The sequence below is a fragment of the Danio rerio genome, chromosome 1, assembly GCF_049306965.1.
Source record: "Danio rerio strain Tuebingen ecotype United States chromosome 1, GRCz12tu, whole genome shotgun sequence".
NCBI lineage: Eukaryota > Metazoa > Chordata > Actinopteri > Cypriniformes > Danionidae > Danio > Danio rerio.
In genome coordinates, this window is record NC_133176.1 from 7,350,810 (window position 1) to 7,370,387 (window position 19,578).

At 33.8% G+C, this 19,578-nt stretch overlaps 1 protein-coding gene across 11 annotated transcripts in view; it reads right to left on the reverse strand.

The window, feature by feature from the left end:
- Positions 1-19,578, reverse strand: part of pard3ba (par-3 family cell polarity regulator beta a) — a 291,161-nt gene that overhangs the window by 153,693 nt on the left and 117,890 nt on the right. For all 11 annotated transcript variants that reach the window (XR_012401677.1, XR_012401655.1, XR_012401915.1 and 8 more), the window contains 5 exons: positions 19,024-19,110; positions 16,211-16,336; positions 12,911-13,338; positions 6,151-6,290; positions 4,267-4,392 (listed from right to left, as the gene is read on the reverse strand). Coding sequence is in view for 8 of the 11 variants with exons in the window: in XM_017355769.3 (XP_017211258.1) it covers positions 4,267-4,392; positions 6,151-6,290; positions 12,911-13,338; positions 16,211-16,336; positions 19,024-19,110 (907 nt within the window). In the remaining 3 variants the exon portion in view is untranslated. The remainder of the gene's footprint in view (positions 1-4,266; positions 4,393-6,150; positions 6,291-12,910; positions 13,339-16,210; positions 16,337-19,023; positions 19,111-19,578) is intronic.

A 19,578-nucleotide genomic window follows, 5' to 3' on the forward strand; every position in this document is an offset into this window, starting at 1 on the left:
AAATAGAATAAAATGTATTATTTTTGTACATAAAACTCCAAAACAAAACAAAAAATAAAAACAAAAACAAAACAATTTAACAGCATAAAATAGTACTTTTAGGGGGACTATGCAGTCTTTATGCAGTCTTTACAGTTTTTATGACTGGCATAAACTGCTACTAAACTTTGATTTAAAATATTTTGATGTATTCATCCAAATGTTGCCACTTTCCATCCACAACCATTTTCATGACTAGATTCTGTGATATACCTTCCCCTCATCTACAAAAAAAAATGTAATTAATTAATCTCTGCTGATTATTATTCAAAATCAAACCAAACTTTTCTTAGTTAACCAGCTTAGCAGCATCTGATCATTTTATTAGGATTTTTCCAGCAGAGCCAGACATTTTGACGACATATGTGATGTGTACATACAGGATATCCAGTCACCAACACATCATCAGCACAGAGACTCAATCCCAATGGACTGGAGTCAGAAAAACAAGGCTTTAACTCTGTCAACAATCTCCAAACACAAGCCACGCCGACTGCTCCATCTCTAAACGGACACCGCTAACCGCCAACAGGATGGACATTTATGGTGTCTGCCATGCTGGAGTCCAGAAGACTGTTATAAAAGATGCTTTATTTTTGCTAATGGCTGATCATTAGCCAAATCTGCCTTTGGGAATTAAGACCGTATATTTCATGTTGACAGTGGGTGGTTAAAGAAACTGATTAATACTGTATGAAGGTGGGTGTTTATGGAGGGTATTTCAGGTTTAGATGCATGCATTTGGAATTAAATAGAAACACACACACACACACGTACATGCGCGCACACACTCATATCCTCTGAAAAGACAGATGGTGAAATCTCCTCAACACTGTCATTATATCTTTTCATACTCTTCCATTTTCTGAAAAGAGAAATATTTCTCCCGAGTGTGTCATTTTTTTTTTCTTTTGCCTGCCGTCGCATTTCTGCCATAATTTACCCTGGCTAAGCAGTGGCACAGCTAACCCACTTTGAATTTGAATAGGGTGGCAAAATGGAGGAGGTTTTTCTCTGAATAGATACTGCAGAGCCGCTCTTTATGATGCTTTTTGTGCCTAACAAGAATTAATGGTCCAATAATAGTCAGAGTCAATGACATACAGCTGCTCTTCTTCAAGACATCTATCTGAGACAGCAAACAATCAACAAAATACTTCATCAATGTTTATATAACAAAAACTCTTCTCTGATTAAAAAAAAAAAATTATTATATATATATATATATATATATATATATATATATATATATATATATATATATATATATATATATATATATATATATATACAGTTGAAGTCAGAATTATTAGCCCCCCTCAATTATTAGCGCCCCTGTTTATTTTTTTCTCGAATTTCTGTTTAATGGAGGAAAGATTGTTTCAGCACATTTCTAAGCATAATAGTTTTAAAAACCTATTTCTAATAACTGATTTATTTTATCTTTGCCATGATGACAGTAAATAATATTTAACTTGATATTTTTCAAGACACTTCTATACTGCTTAAAGTGACATTTAAAGGCTTAACTAGGTTAATAAGGTGAACTAGGCAAGTTAGGGTAATTAGGCAAGTTATTCTATAATGATGGTTTGTTCTGTAGACTATCGAAAAAAAAAATAGCTTAAAGGGGCTAATAATTTTGTCCCAAAAATAGTTTTTAAAAAATTCAAAACTGCTTTTATTCTAGCCGAAATAAAACAAATAAAGCTTTTTCTAGAAGAAAAAATATTATCAGACATACTGTGAAAATTTCCTTGCTCTGTCAAACATCATTTGGGAAATATTTAAAAAAGAAAAAAAAATCAAAAGGGGGCTAATAATTCTGACTTCAACTGTATATTTTCATTCATTCATTCATTCATTCATTTTCTTGTCGGCTTAGTCCCTTTATTAATCTGGGGTTGCCACAGCGGAATGAACCATCAACTTATCCAGCAAGTTTTTACGCAGCAGATGCCCATCCAGCCGCAACCCATCTCTGGGAAACATCCACACACACATTCACACACACTCTCATACACTACGGACAATTTAGCCTACCCAATTAACCTGTACCGCATGTCTTTGGACCTTCTTGCTGTGAGGCGACAGCACTACCTACTGCGCCACTGTCTCGCCATATATATATATATACATAAACATATACATAAACATATACATATATATATATATATATATATATATATATATATATATATATATATATATATATACATATATACATATATATATATATACATATATATATATATATATATATATATATATGTATATATATATATATATATATATATACACATATACATATACAAAACAGATTTAGATAGATAGATAGATAAAACAGATTTAACAGAGCCTTAGAACCGTTCACAAACGACAGAATAATACTTTTTTCTAGTATAAGCACTTGCAACACCTGCTGTATGTATTCTCCGATATGAAAAAACGTAATTGAGGAAGTAATGCATGGAAGAAATGACTGTCACCAAGAGTGATTAAAAAATATTTGGCATCCCATGCATAACAGGCAAATACATTGTAAGTGACCCGTCTAAGCCCAAAGCCTTTGATAGGCAGACACTGCAGTGCAAATGAACTGAAGATAGACAGAGACACAATGAAGGGATGTGCTTCATCTTCCCGTGATGAGTGTTTGGATTTGAACATAGATCTGATGTTTGGAAGACAAACAGAGGTGCTTTGAAGGGGGTCAGTAATAAACACACATACAACATCTGGCAGAGGAGATGGACCAAGACTTCCTGTCAAACTGCTGAGTCGTGTGCACAACTTCCTGTCACAAGCTGATTCAACACATTCAGTGGAAGAGAGGAGAATGATGGGCTTTTATCGATTTGTCTGGATGATTTAGTCGCCGTACATGTGTGTTAGTTTATTTGTTTGCTTGGTTGTTTGAAAGCAAACGTTTCCATTACAGCATTTATTGTTCCTTCTGATCTTTTTAAGGTGTGACTCCCTGGGGGAATTTTCTGCACAGCATCATGGGTAATGTAGTTTTATCCATAAGACATGCGCTATGGGTGAATCGGATGAACTAAATTGGATGTAGTTTCTGATTGTGTGTGTCAATGAGTGCTTATGGGTGTTTCCCAGCACTGGGTTGCGGCTAGAAGGGCATCTGCTGTGTAAAACAAATAGTTGACGATTCATTCCACTGTGACGACCTCTGAAATAGAGACTAAGTCGAAGGAAAATCAGTGTTGGGCAAGCTACTTGAAAAATGTAGTGAGCTAAGCTATTAGCTACTCTATTTAAAATGTAGCTTAACTACTCTGAAAGCTACCCGCTAGGAAATGTAAGCTAAGCTAAAAGCTACAAGGCAAAAGTAGCTTAGCTACATCCAAGCTATTTTTGCAAATTTTATTTTGAAATCAAAGCAACTTAAATCCAAGTCAATCATATCTTAGTGATCAATAAAACTGCCAATGAACCATATGAGGCAGAGTAGTTCAGTTCAGTTATTTACTGTAAATAATAAGCTGTACTAAACAGAAACAAATACTATAGTAAAGGGAATGTTTTGGAATAATATATAAATAAATTATTGCATCTTAACATGTACTTCTCGAGGTATGTTCACAAGGAGTCCTGCTTCAGAAATAACTCCTCTCCCTCAGTCATCTTTCCATCAAGCAAGTTTCGGTTGGCGACATCGCCAACCAGAGGTGGCAGTAACGCACCAAAAAGTTTGTTGTCGAACACCATAAAACAGGAAGAAGAAGAATTCCTAATTTTAGCCATCATATGGATTTACTATCACTGGCTACACACCGGCCTCACATCTCCGTGAATGTCTGTGCCGTCACTTATTGATCCGCGATCTGTAAATGTAGCTTTGTGGACGCTACTGCGCTACTTGACTAATAAAATAGCTTCGCTACTGAAAAGCTTTTTGATATAGAAAGTAGCGACGCTCCAGCCACGCTACTGAGAAATGTAGTTAAGCTAGTAGCGTCACTTCTTGTAGCGACGCTACTGCCCAACACTGAGGAAAATGAATGAATGAACTTTTGAATCGCCCCTCCCCCATCGAATCGTTAGTCTATAGCGATCAATGATTGGCTCCTGGATTAGTAGGCGGGGCTTCATTCGCCATATTGACTGTTACACTTTTCCCTATTCAAAACTACATGAGAGACATGTCTTGTATATTCTATAGTCTTTGCTATAAAAATACCCCTAATTGTTAAACTTTGTTCTTACCAGCTCTCTGGGCAAAAACTCTTCTTGTCTTCCCACTATCAAGGACACGGTCTCTCCTAGTTTGGTGCTCCTCAGCATAGCCACCAGCTCCTCTTGTGTTCGTCCAGTGATGTCCACTCCATTTACCTAGAGTAACAGAAAAAACCCATTCATTTTAACCTTCAAATTAGCAGAACCATATTCCCATTTACACTGTGCCAAGATCCAACACGGGTCATGTTTAATTAATCTCATGGCCAGATACAATGTGACAGACAGTAGGGCTGTGAGATATTGGAAAAATCTAACCTACACTCACCGGCCACTTTATTAGGTACACCTGTCTAACTGCATGTTAACGCAAATTTCTAATCAGCCAATCACATGGCAGCAACTCAATGCATTTAGGCATGTAGACATGGTCAACACGATCTGCTGCAGTTCAAACCGAGCATCAGAATGGGGATGGAAGGTGATTTAAGTGACTTTGATTGTGGCATAGTTGTTGGTGCCAGACGGGCTGGTCTGAGTGTTTCAGAAACTGCTGATCTACTGAGTTTTTCACACCAAACCTGTAGGGTTTACAGAGAATGGCCAGAAAAAGAGAAGATATCCAGTGAGCGGCAGTTTTGTGGAAGCAAATGCCTTATTGATGGCAGAGGCCAGAAGAGAACGGCCGGACTGGTTCCAGCTGATAGAAAGGCAACAGTAACTCAAAGAACCAATGGTTACAACTGAGGTAAAAGAGCATCTCTGAACACACAACACATCCAACCTTGAGGCGGATGGGCTACAGCAGCAGAAGACCACACCGGGTTCCACTCCTTTCAGTTAAGAACAGTAAACTGAGGCTACAATTCTACAATACAAGGAACATGACAATGAGTTCACTATCCGCTTGTTAAGTGTGACGTCACGCGAAGCGGCTTCCTGGTCCAAGCGCTCTATTCAAATGAATGGAGAGACTCATGAAATGGTAATAATAAACATTTACAGAGCGATTTAATACTTTCGAAAATCACGATCGCAATATGTATGTCCATGTCTAATATCCGATGGCCAGACAGTAATTCATTTTTTCTATAAATTGTTAAATTTTTGGTATTTGTTATGCAGCAAGCCCAGAGATTGTTGTGTACACTATGACTTTATATAAAATTAACTTTAATGTGTGATAGAAATAAAACGTGATCATAAACAAATGATTTCTCCACTCAAATGAATGGCGGCTTGGACCCGGAAACAGTATTACATACGTCACCACTTCACAAGCAGATATTCAAATGGCCTCCACGGTCACCAGAGCTTAATCCAATAGAGCACATTCGGGATGTGGTGGAACAGGAGATTCACATCATGGATGTGCAGCCGACAAATCTGCAGCTACTACATGATACGATAACGTCAATATGGACCAAAATCTCTGAGGAATATTTCCAGTACCTTGTTGAATCTTTGCCATGAAGGATTAAGGCAGTTCTGAAGGCAAAAGTGGATTTAACTTGGTACTAGTAAGGTGTACCTAATAAAATGGCCGGTTAGTGTAGTTAAGCCTTTAAATGTCACTTTAAGCTGAATACTAGTATCTTGAAAAACACCTAAATATTATGTACTGTCATCATGGCAAAGATAAATAAATGAGTTATTATAACTGTTATGTTTATAAATGTGTTGAAAAAAATCTTCTCCCCATTAAACAGAAATTGGGGAAAAAATATACAGGGGGGTTAATAATTAAGGAAGGCAAATAATTTCTGACTTCAACTGTATACAATGACCCCTGGCTGTTCTAGTGTTAAAGCAATGCCTTTTTAAATCGCATGACTGGCATAGGAATAGCATCATTTAATGTCTTATAAATAAGCTGCGATTTTGCATTTCTCTGGTGATGGAAGCATGTAATACCTCCAGGATTCGGTCTCCAGACTTGAGCCGGCCATCTTTCACAGCAGCTCCGCGGGGCAGGATGCTCTTGACCATAATGGGTCCTGGACCATGAAGGGACGAGTCTCTGGTTACCACAGTGAAACCGAGGCCCTCCGTACCTGCAGACAGAGGTCAGAAACATTCAACATGCATTTAATGACCCAATGAAGCAGACAAATGGAGTCTTAGGGTTTTACTAGTTTGCTGTATGCTCAAAAGTCAGGAAAACAAAGGCCACACCAATTTTTAAGCAGATTTTATAGTATTGTATGATTTAAAATAAAATTATTCAAAGGTTCCTGTTACAAGAAACAGTGTACGCTTACTGTACGTTCATTGTATTATCAAATAAAAATTAAACCAGTTTTAAAATGTTAAAAATGTACAAATAAAAAAGCTTTTATATCTAGTTTTAAAATGTAAATGATTTAAAATGTTTATGTACATTAAGTTTTTATCTACAAAAGAAAAGAAGTAATACAATCTGTACAAATATATAAGATAATATAACATTTATAAAATATAAAATAAAATATATAAAAATGTAATTAAATTAAATTTAAACATTTATGTACATAAAGTTTATATTTTATAAAAAAAATTTAAAATATATAATATATAATAAGGTTAAAATTCTATGTAAAATACAATAAAATAAGTAATATATAATAAATTCAAATGTAAAATAAAAGTAAATTAAAAAAATTGAGAAACAAGTTTGATTTTTTTCCAGTGCTCTTCAGTTTAAAACCTGTCAAACAAACTGTGAATAAAATTCAGAATGCAAAAAACAAACATTTAAATTAGATTTTTATCTTTAATATTTAAGTTTTGTCAAAAATAATATCAATGAAAGTTCTTTTTACGTAAAAAACAAATATATAAATATTACCATATTTTACTATTCATGTCTTTTAAATAGTAAAATTAAGCATTACAGATGAAATGAGTATCTAATAAATTTTATCTAAACACTTACACAACAAATATGAAAATAATAACATGATATATATATATGATATATATATATATATATATATATATATATATATATATATATATATATATATATATATATATATATATATCATATATAACATAATATAACATATAACTAAATATAACTATATATCCATTGAATATTTTTTAATTGATTTGAATAATATAGTTTTATTATAAAATCTTTTTCCCCCCCAACACATTTCACATATTTATAAACATCAGCATACATATCCATCACCACATAAGTGCAAGAAGGAAGTGTGTTTTGGATATTGGGTATGGTGCCTCAGTTTTTTTACCACAGTGTGAAGATGAAGTTATACTATTCAAATCAATCCAATATTCAATGGATAGATAGTAATATTTTGTTATTCTAAATTATTTACATTATTTAATTTTTTTTAAAATTCCAATTACTGTAATGCATTATTTTACAGCAGAAATAATAAGTATTAAACACGGCACTATTTTTCTCAGAAAACATATTTCTAACTGCGCTGTTGACTTGAAATTTTGCCTGGATGTTGGTAACAACGAAAAAAATCCATATATGCAAAGAAAACTAAACTAATTAATTTACAAATGAAGCTTAATAAAATACATTTAGTGCATAATAAAACGAAATGACGCAGGGAAAAAGTATTGAACATATGAAGAAAGGGAGATGTAGAAAGACAGTGAAAGCCCAGACAGCAGCTGAAATCTCTCTTCAGCAGTTCTTTAGCAACCTTCTGCCCTTCGTTTGTGTAAATGAATATTAGCTGATTCATTCCAACATATACATTAGCAAATGATTAAGATGAAACCAGGGTGGACATTTCATCAAGACAATGATCCGAAACACAGCCAAGGAAACTCTCAAATGCTTTCAGAGAAAGAAAATCAAGCTGTAGAATGGCCCAGCCATTCACCTGATCCAAATCCGACAGAAAATACTAATTTAAGCTCAGATTTGACAGATGAGACCCACAGAATCATCAGGATTTTTACACTCTTTTGAAATCTGTGGAAAAACTCACACCTGAGCAATGTATGTGACTTTATTCTCCATATGAGAGTTGTCTTTAAGCTGCCATTTTATTTAGGGTATTGAATTTATTTCAGTAGTTCTGTACGATCTCCTTGTGCCATTCTATTGTTATTCCACTGAACTCATTTTTCAGATTGTTTTGTTTTTATGTTTGCATTGTTTGGCATTTTAACATAATCTGGTTCAGTTCCAAGTCAACAGCACCTTTATTATTCCCAGGGAAAAAAAACATGACATGTTCAATACTTATCTTCTCCGCTGTATATATAGTCCAATATAATGCAAGCATACAGGGAGCAGCTCTAGCAGACTGTATCAAACTCATCTGATCTGAGCTGAGGTCAAAAGGTCAACAGTGCACTGACGGAGGCTCTGGACTGATAGCCTGTGTTTAAGCTGTGGGTTTCTCGGCAGCGGTTTGAGCACCTCCGGCTCGTCTCCACCCCTGCACGTTGATAAATGTTTCCTTACGGGGATTAGACAGCTCTGCACTTTAATTTCACACGTGAACACATCTACAGCAGAGAGCAGGATACAGGATGAGAAGAGAGGGAGAGAGATGGTGTGAAAGAGGAGAGATGGAAACAATGACAAAAGGTGTGGTCCGAAAAATAAAATGATGAGAGGAAGTGGAAAGCAGTGGAAAAGAGGAAGCTGAAAGAATACGCCTTAAAAAGCATGTCAGGGTCACATTTCTACTAAATATGAAGAGGGGTATATTTATGGAACATGAACTATTTGTTTTAATATTCAAATCATAAAATAAGTATGAATTTGTTATTTTTAAATGCATTTTTATGTATTGCATCAAATTTATTGCATACACAGCATAATGAATTTTATAAATATTTAGATTATCATTACTATAATATTTGTTTTGTCATTTTAAAAAGTTTACTGCAAACACATTTATATTTAATTTAATATTCAAAGCATGAATATTAATATTTTAATATATATTTTATTTCCTGTACAGGAGGAATACTACAATTTTATTTTTTTCATTTGTAAATCATCGCTCCAAAGCATTCAAATAATGTTATTAATTTATATATTTATTTATTAAATACAAATGTGAATTTATTTTAACATTCAATGCATACATTCTAATATTTAGTTACTGTTTAAATATAACAATTCAATTGTTTTAAATTGGAAGTATTTTTATTATTTATTGCTGCAAAATTATTTATTATTAATAAATTTTTTTTATTTGTTTATTATCATTTAATTAAATTTGAGATTTTTAAAAATACCACATTTTGTAAATATAAATAATACAAATAATGTTATTAATTTATATATTTATTGAATACAAATCAAAGCTTATTTTAACATTTAACGCATATATTATCATATTTAGTTACAGTATGAATATAACAATTATAATTATTTTAAATTTGATGTATTTTTATTATTTATTGCTGCGAAATTATTTATTATTTTATTTATTATTATTATTATTATTATTATTATTTAATAAACTTCATATTTGTTTAATATTATTTAAACAAATGTAAACTTATTTTAACATTCAATGCATACATCATAATATTTAGTTACAATATAATTATAAAATTATATTTATTTTAAATTTGATGCATTTTTATTATTTGTATAAACAATACAAATAATGTTATTAATTTACATATTCATTAAATACAAATGTAAATTTATTTTAACATTCAACGCATATATTAAAATACTTATATATAACTATAACTATAACAATTATATATATTTTTTTTTTAATTGGATGTATTTTTATTATGTATTATTGCAAACTTATTACTATTTAAAACATTTTTAGATTTTTATAAATAACACATTTTATAAATAAAAATATTTCGTTTTTTCCAACTATAATATGCTAGTAAAACTGGATTGCTTGATTGTTTGTTGATTTGTTTGCTTGTTCATCCATTTATTTATTTTTTTATTTATTCGTTTATATTATTTATTCATGTTAAATCAGACAAGTAAAATAACAACATACTCACTTCACCTTCACAACAGAGTACTATTATTCCACAATTACGACATTATATTGGCAATGAGACTGATACACTTGTACATTACAGCACTGCAAATTTTAGGAATTGTTTGTACTTTTTATAAAATAACATAAATAAACAGTCATCCAAATTCATTGCCTTTAATTTGGGGGTGAAATGAGACCTGAATATGTTTCATGAGATGCACCCAGAAATGCAATAAAAGAAGAAAGGAGGAAAAAAGGCTTAAAGAATCATGCTAAGATAGCGTTTCCCCTGAGCCTCTCATCTGCAGGGACACGTGTGCTCATTGAAGCTGAGAATTGCTCCCTCTCTCTCCCACACACACTTGAGTGAGAGATGTCATAGAGGATAGCGGACAATCCAGCATACTAAAGATGGCAAATGATGAAATCTCCAGTCCCAGAAGAGCAGCTGACATTAAAGTTTTAAACAATAGCAGCTGTCAATCAGCCGAGGGGAATGATAAAGGCAGAAAGGTGAAAGGGGAAAAGCAGGAGAGAACAAGTACAGACGGTGCTCTGCTGCAGTTCTGACATGGGTTAAATCACACGGCTCGTGGCTCAACCTTATGGTCAACCGGATGGAGATTTCACAATTCAAGCTCAAAATCAACATGAAATTCCACTTAGGAGATGTTCACATATTACGTTTTCATACACTTGAAGTTTGAATAAAATCACAATTTACTCTTCTTAAAGGGTCAGGAACACCAAAGCACATTTTTTGAGATGTTGACAATATATATATATGTGTGCTGGATAGGTTGGCAGTTCATTCCGCTGTGGCGAATTCAGTTTAACAAAGGGACTAAGCCGAAAAGAAAATGAATGAATGAATTAATGAATATGAATAGTGTTTCAGGTAAAACCCTGTTGTAAAATGTTAAATGTAAGTGACTTTAAAGTAAAAAGTTTATCTATTTATTATTTGTTTCATAGTTACAACAAAAATATTTAATATTAAAGTAAATAATATACCCAAACTAAAATCAGTGGTATTAATTTATCAAAAAAAATCTGAACCATCAGTTAACCCTTGTGTTGTCTCAGAATTCTGTGCGCACAGGGCCGGAGCAAGCTGAACTGCCACTCTAGGCAAAGGACGGTCACGCCACCCTCAAGCCTAAAGTGAAAGCGGTGGAAGGGTGGTGGAGGGATTGGGGGAGGGGGGTTGTCGAGGGAACTGTCGCGGACGCCCCATCTCTATTCTGCCACCCCAGACGCGGATATAACTGAGGGCGCGGGTGGTGAGGGTAGTGTCACGGATGCCGCCCTAGACGCGGATATAACTGAGGGTGCGAGAGGTGAGGGTAGTGTCTAGGCTACCCTCTCTATTCTGCCGCCCTAGGTCGCCTCTATGGACGCGCTGCCCCTGTGTGCACAAAAAATATTGAGGAAGAAATTTTTCCATATAAAAATACATCTTTTATGTTTAATTTTATTTGAAATTATATTATAAATTTTATGGGTCGTTTTTGGCCTGCAAGTCAACAGGACGGCCAACAGAAAGCTTTCATATATTTATTTTATAAAGCTTGCATGATTGGCATCAGGATCAACATGATGACAAGAAATTGTTAGTTTTATTGGCCAAAAAAAGCTAAGTATCCCTACACTGTAAAAAAACAAATCCTGGTTGCCTTTTATTTTTAGGCTTAATCAAATCACCCTTGAAAGTCCATTGAACTTGTATTTTGTTAAACTGATTTAAAATAGCTTGCATAACTTATACAAAATAAGTTAAAACATGATTAACTTTAACAAGTTACAATGAACCAAATACATATGTTGTCATAACTAATTGATCATAAAAAAATGACTGTGTTACAGTGTATGAATTCATACAGAAATGCTGTCTGTTAGGGGTGTAACAGTTCACTGAATTCACAGTTCAGTACATACCTCAGTTGTGGGGTCACCGTTTGATACGGGTACAGAAAAGGCGAGCTCTGTGAACTAAGTTGAAATGACAACAGCAATATGTAATGTAATGTGTATTTATATAGTGCATTTATTGTGTATGGCCATACACACAAAGCACTTCACAATCATGAGGGGGGTCTCTCCACACAACCACCAGTGTGTGGCATTCACCTGGATGATGTGATAGCAGCCACAGGACAATGGCACCAGTGCGCTCACCACACACCAGCTATTGGGAGAGTGGAGAGACAGTGATAGAGCCAATTCAGTGAATAGGGATGATTGGGAGGTCATCATGGGCTAGGGCCAATGGAGGGAATTCGACCAGGACACCAGGATTACACCCCTAGAAGCGCCATGGAATTTTTATGACCACAGAGAGTCAAGACCTCGGGTTAACATACGACTGACAGTATAGGATCCCCTTCACTATGCTGGGGCGTTAGAACTCACACGGACTACAGGTTGAGCGCCCTCTGCTGGCCTCACTAACACAACTTCCAACAGCAACCTAGTTTTCTACTGGTCTCCCATTAGGTACTGACCAGGCTCAGCCCTGCTTAGCTTCAGTGAGTAGCCAGTCTTGGGCTGCAGGATGACATGGCAGAACTATTTCGTACTGCCTCACTCCAGTGACTAGACTTTATATGTGGACTGACTGTATTCATTGTTGGAGCGCATAAACCGTGACCATTCAAACACATATACCTATACATTCCTAATGACTTTTCTTGAACTCATCAGAAGTGATTTGCCATCCCTCTTACCTTTCTTCAAATCAATCCTCATTCTCTTCCCAGCCTTTTTGGTCACCATATGAACCACTGAAGCGAGAGCCGGGCTTTCACTGTGATCCCTCAGTGTAGGTGATGTGCTGACGGGAGGAGAAGGTGTGCTGCTCTGATGATTCAACTCAACGGGGGTGTGTCTTGCACGTTGAAGCTCCTCCTCCTTTATGGGTGGGGTTTGTGAGGCAGCAGGCTCAGGCGACGGCGTCGCTGTATTACTTGGAGTAAGTTTACGAACCAAGAAGGGACTCTTGATTTTAGGAACCGCAGGGTTTGTTTCGGTGCTGTTGAAGAGCTGTCCGATGAGGCTCTTTTCGTAGCGTAGCTTGTTTGCAACAGGAAGCACCTCTAAATGTACAGTAGACGTAGAGGAGGAGGACATCGCCTGGCGGAAGACCTCTTGAGACCTGAAATCACAAAAAGAGAAACCTTATGTTACTGTTCTGTAATGCAGGAGACACGATTACAAATGGCAAAATTACAAAGATGTTGAAAGTAGGGCTGCGCAATAAATAATTTGATCATCGATATTCATAATTTTTTTTGACAAGAAATAAATTAATACACTTAATTAGTCAAGGATATACACAATATTTTATTTTGTATTGTTTTTATTGCTTGTTTTTAGTGAATGTCAGCAGCAATATGGCGATGCCCATAACAAATTTCCTGTCAAAGACAATAAAGTTTTACTTCTACTACTAATAATAATAAAGTTTTAAAAACAAAACTTATTTCCATTGTGGTCTTTGATGTGAAGTACAGATTATACTACTCCCGGTAGCACGTATACACTGACAAAGTAAATGTAAATCACAAATAACCATTAAACCATACTTTAAAATTCATCAACATACAATCTGCTTTAATAACTAAAACTAACCACATTTGTAATACTTTTAATATCCACTGGCAGTTTATTCCATAGCATCGCCCCAGAATATTTAAAAGAAAGATGAGCATGAGCAGTGTAAAACGACAATGTGAAATCAATTGTTCAGTTACACTAGCAATACCAAAAAAACTATCTACATGCATCTTAAAATCTTGTCAGGTTTAAATTCTTATATATCAGGTGCACCGATATAGGTTTTTTGAACGATGTCAATATGGACAACTCCTAAGATTTGGAAGCTGATAACCGATATACTATAGCTGATAAATATTAACATTAAAAAATTTAATATTTTTACGAGTGGTGGGTTGTTATCAGCGTTAACCTGCTGCGTTAACGTAACACTTTTTTAGCGCGATAAAAAAAAATAATCGCTGTTAATCTATTCTCAAAGTTGGGTTGGGAGCTGAGTCTATTCTACCCAAGCTATGATGACTTTTACCTTGATATTTTAGCGCAGACGTATACCTGACCAGTGAGCCAAAAAAGTGCCCTTCTGAATTAAATCAGCAGGATGCCTGACTTTAACTGCAGTTCGACAGTTTCACTTTCACTCATGAACATTTCATTTATGCCCCCGTGACAAACTGGGGTATTAGACGCATATAAGGAGTAAGAACTGGTGGTGAGTGTTATGGAAACGCATGCCAAATGGAAAGAAAAAAACTTCCCATTTCGCGATGCGTGTGTGTTTGTGCAGTCCTTTAGTGACAGCTGCGTGTGTGGATCTTGTCAGAAAATATGGCGAAAAGTCTTACATGACGATGTTTACTGATTGCAGTGTTTACTTCAATAATGCCACTAATATCTGCATACTCCACATGTCTTAATTCCATTTCAGTTTAGTTCAGTTATGACTTTAGTCAAAATAAGGTGATAAAAAATAAATAAATAAACAAATAAATAAAAAAATAATAATAATAAATTTAAAAAATAAAATTTAAAAACAATAAATAAATAAATAAATAAATAAATAAATAAATAAAATTAATAAAAAAATAAAAAATAATTAATAAAAAATAAAAATAAATTAATTAAATTAAATAAAAAAAAATAAAATAATAATAATAAAAATAATAATAATAATAAAAAAAATTTAAAAATAATCGGTGTGTGCAGCTTATGTAGGCCTACACTTCAAAATTCACTTTTAACTGAATAAACAGTTAGTAAACACAAGTACATCTTATTGAACATCATTTATTTTCATCACCAATTTTCACAGAAGAACAGTTTCTCAAGCAGTTAGTGATGCATTTTGGAAACAGGAGATGAGCCCCTGGTCTAATGCGCCACCTGGCTTGGAAACCCGCTCTCAAAGACTTATTATTTGGGTAGCAGTGGCACACATATTCTGAATGCCTTCGGCAGAATTCAAATTTACCTATGCCCACCTATAATTTTTACACAGTATACAACTGATTTTAATTTTAAAAAAAAGTTTGACCTGATCTTATGAACTGGATAGCCTGCTCAAAGCAAAAAAGGAGCAATACTTTCAAAATTGCAAGGTGATTATATAGACCTATATTCATGATTTCCCATAAATCAGCATGCTAAAAATAAATTATTTCCTTTTCTTCACATAGCAAATTAACACGCAACCTGACTGTTGCATAAAAATAATAGTTTAATAACATATTTTGATCTTACATAAACCAATGTCTCTGTAACTAACAATTACTGCTTTAAATGTCCTTATTACAAACAGCAACAGCACTAATATGGAACTAAAATGTACTTTAATGAAAATCCTAAATGAAAACAAAGTAATATCAGTTTTTAAATGTGATTGATTATTTAAAAAATCATAAAAAAGTAATGTGTAACAAACAAAAAGTACAAAAAAAAAACACACATAATGGCTAATATCACCTAAAGTGCTGTCAAGAGCACAACGTTCCTTTAAATGTGTTGAGAAAACCAGTCAGAGTTCAGTTCAGGACGCCGTCAGAGGAGAAAAACTGACTGAATTGCAGTCTTTTTTCTTTTCTACTTCAAATCCTTTAACTCTCATAGCCGTTTCAGGAACTCTTCCTCTAATAGTAGCACTTGGTTTAATCTGTCGGCCTTTTTGAAGGCTGTCCGATACTGCTGATGCCACTTAATGGGGCAATTCACACTTGTAGCGACAGAAAAGCATTTCTCTTTTGTTATGTTAAAGTTATAGTTCTGAAACTCTGCGAGGACAGACGGATAGATGGAAAAAACAGGGATGACAAAAAGGTTTGTTCCCGTAGTGTTGGCGGCGTTCAAGTAGGAGCGTATAAAAGTGAAAACAACACAGAAGACGGATAATGAAAGAAGAGAATGGAGAGAAAGAGAGCGGGGGGATGATTAGTAATCCAGTGAAAGCGTGACGGATGAAAGAGTCAGACACTCACTGAGCAAAGGACTTGTCTATTAACTCGGCGTCATTGATCTGCACGATGCACTCGTCCTCTTCAAAGATCTTCTCTCTCTCTGAGCGGCTGTTCTTCTCAATGGCTCGAATGTTCAGACCCAGAGTCCTGATGGTGGACAGATACAGATCAGGTTAAAGATATTAGATGAGCATAAGGGTTGTTGAATGACAGCAAATATTAGATTATATTAGATTTTTGGCAATAAGCTGAAATAAAACAGTAGTATAGTTCAATTTATTTCATTTCGTGTACCGAAAAAATAATTCAGCTTTGATTTTATTGATCAATAATGACCCTGCACAAAGTTAGTCAATAATAAATGCTGTGATAAGAGGGGAAAATAAGCTAAATGCAGAATTTGATTTCCTTCAAGACTTTGGGGTTTCCTGTGAGACCTGCACACCCTAAAACACAGTTCAGCAGGCCAGCCCACAGCTCTGCCCACCAACCGAGAAAGCTTCATTTCCATCCGGACCTCAACAGGGTGCAAAGACCCAACAGCAGGCAGCAGGTCAGAGAGAACTTCCTGTCCTGCAGCACGTGTGTGTGTGTGTCCTTGCCCTGAGCACTTCACTTTTGACCTGTTCATGCCGTCTGAAAGAGCCATTCACCTCACTGCTTCCTGCGTGTGCGTGTGTGTGTTTGTGTGTGACTGTGAGGAACATAAGGATGCTGACTAATAACACTGAAATTAGGAAGGTGAAACTGTTCAACGGCCTAAATAATTTTTATAAATGTGACATAAGTTGATGCTACTGCTTTATAATGTAAAACATAAGCACACTGATTTTATTTACATTTTGTTATATTTTAAATTAACTTAAAGAATCTTACCTTGACCAAAATCTAACAAGACATGCCAAAAACGTATATTATGATTAGAATGAAATAAATTAAAGCGTGAATTACAAAATAATTGTAAAGATATTCAATATAATAAAATAATAATTCAAGTTACAGAAAATAATAATACATTAATTAAAAATAATAAAATAAAATAAAAACATAAATTTGAATGAAAAAATTGCAAATTTAAATTGAATTCAATTATGTTTTGAATTAAAAAAATCATAAAATAAAATCTTAAATTTTATCATAAAAATAATGACATTAATTTTGAATTACATATATAATAAATAAGAAAATAATGAAAAAATAAAAACCTAAATTCTAATAAAAATATTATGAAATTAAATTTAATGTAAATATATATTAAATAAAAAATGTAAAAGTAAAAATACACTTCAATTATAATGAAAAAATTATGAAATTAAATTTAATTAAATTATATATTAAATAAAAAATTATAAAATAAAATAACTTCAATTCTAATGAAAAAAACAATGAAATTAAATTGAATTAAATTACATAATAAATAAAAAATAATAAAATAATAAAAACTTAAATTCTAATTAAAAAATTAAATTGAATTAAACTATATTTTAAATGTAAAAAAAAAAAACTTAAATTCCAATGAAAAAATATTGACATTTAATTTAATTAAATAAAAAAATTTATTAGAAAATAATTAAATAAATTACAAATAAAGGATATTAATAGGAAATAAAAAATAATAATAATAATGAAAAAGAAAAAAATATTTAAATATATATAAAAAAAATTTTAAAAAAGCAAAATTTTTATCAAATGAAAGATTAAATAAAATAAAGGCCAAATACAAGGAAGAAAAAATTCAATATTAAAAGGAAATTAAACAAATAAATAAATAACAATAAAAAGAAAAAACTAAAAAATATTTTCAATCAAATAATACACAACATGAATAGCGTTATGCTGCATGAGTTTCACACAAATCGCTCGAGTTTGAAAGTCTGAACGTCAGCTGACATTCGTACTATGCTAACCAATCAGGAATTTTCTCTTGTAGGGGCGTGATTATGACGTAGCGTCTGTTGTTGGTGTCTCAAGGAGAAATCCTTCTGCCAACACCAGACAACAGTTCATCAAACTAGGCTTAGCTTAGTCGGAAGCAACGGTAAAGCCTTCATCATCCAGGTATGGTTTCTGGAAGAGTTGAAGAACTCACAGAGCTGGGTGCACCTCTGACTCAGACATGGCGCCGAGCAAATATACAGTTTTCAGCTTTCCTAAAGCACATAAAGCACAGCTACTCTCTCATTAAAATTTATGTTAGCCATTTAACAACAAAGCTAGAGTCATCGAGTAGACAGAAGCCCTGCCCATGACGCAAATCCGCGTCTACTGTGAAGTGAATTTGACAGCAAATGAAGTGAGTAAACTCAAAATGTTCACGCGTCTATTTATACATGAATAGCGTGATTTATTCACATAAGCCACGTCTGGTTTGAACACAACATCAAAGGCCAATTGTAAGGAAGAAAATATTGTATTATAATTTAAAAAGAAAAAGAAAAAGAAAAAAACTACACTGAAAAAGAAAAAAATAAATATAATGTTTATAATTATAGTATAAATTATAATGTAAAAATGTTTTTTTAAATTATTAAATAAATGAAAAGAAAAAAAATAGGATAATAATATTAAATTAAATAAAAAAGAAAAATAAATAAAAATAAAAATATATAAAAAACAACATAAACAAATATCAAATATGACATAAAGGGTGTATTAGTGTGTTTGTGTGTGTGTGTGTGTGTGTGTGTGTGTGTGTGTGTGTGTGTTTGTGTGTGTGTGTGTGTGTGTGTGTTTGTGTGTGTGTGTGTGTGTGTGTGTGTGTGTGTGTGTGTGTGTGTGTGTGTGTGTGTGTGTGTGTGTGTGTGTGTGTGTGTGTGTGTGTGTGTGTGTTTTACCTTCCACTTAGTGAAGAGCAGTACGGTATGACTTTGATTCCCAGAGGCCCATGGTCTCCAGAAATCTCCACCGTCCGCGTGAGACTTCTACAAAAAAAAAAGAAAACACAATGGTCACGGTGCTTAGCGAGTATATTTCTCTTAGCAGAAAAAAGGAAAAAGGACTTCAACAAACTGAAAAATATATTTTGGAAGAGGAAAGTTTGAGCGCAATGCAATTACATTAGCAGAACAACAGTCACACGTCAAAATGACAAGCCAAAAGACCATTACGCTAGAACTGTCTTGGATATCAATGGAGTGCTGCTCCTGTCGCCTGCATCATTCCAAGCTCTCCAGGTGTGTGTGTGTGAGGGTAAGCGTGTAATGTTATAGCGTTCAATCACACTACTCTGACCTTGTGCTTCCATTAAAAGGCATAGAATACACCGGGTTGTTTTATTTACTTCAAGTTGAGTGATGTTTGTTCATGCAAATGTGTTTCTGGTAGCCTACTGTATGTGTTAATACTTTGCATACGGTAATTTTTTTTACTAGGATGATTTTTGACTGTTT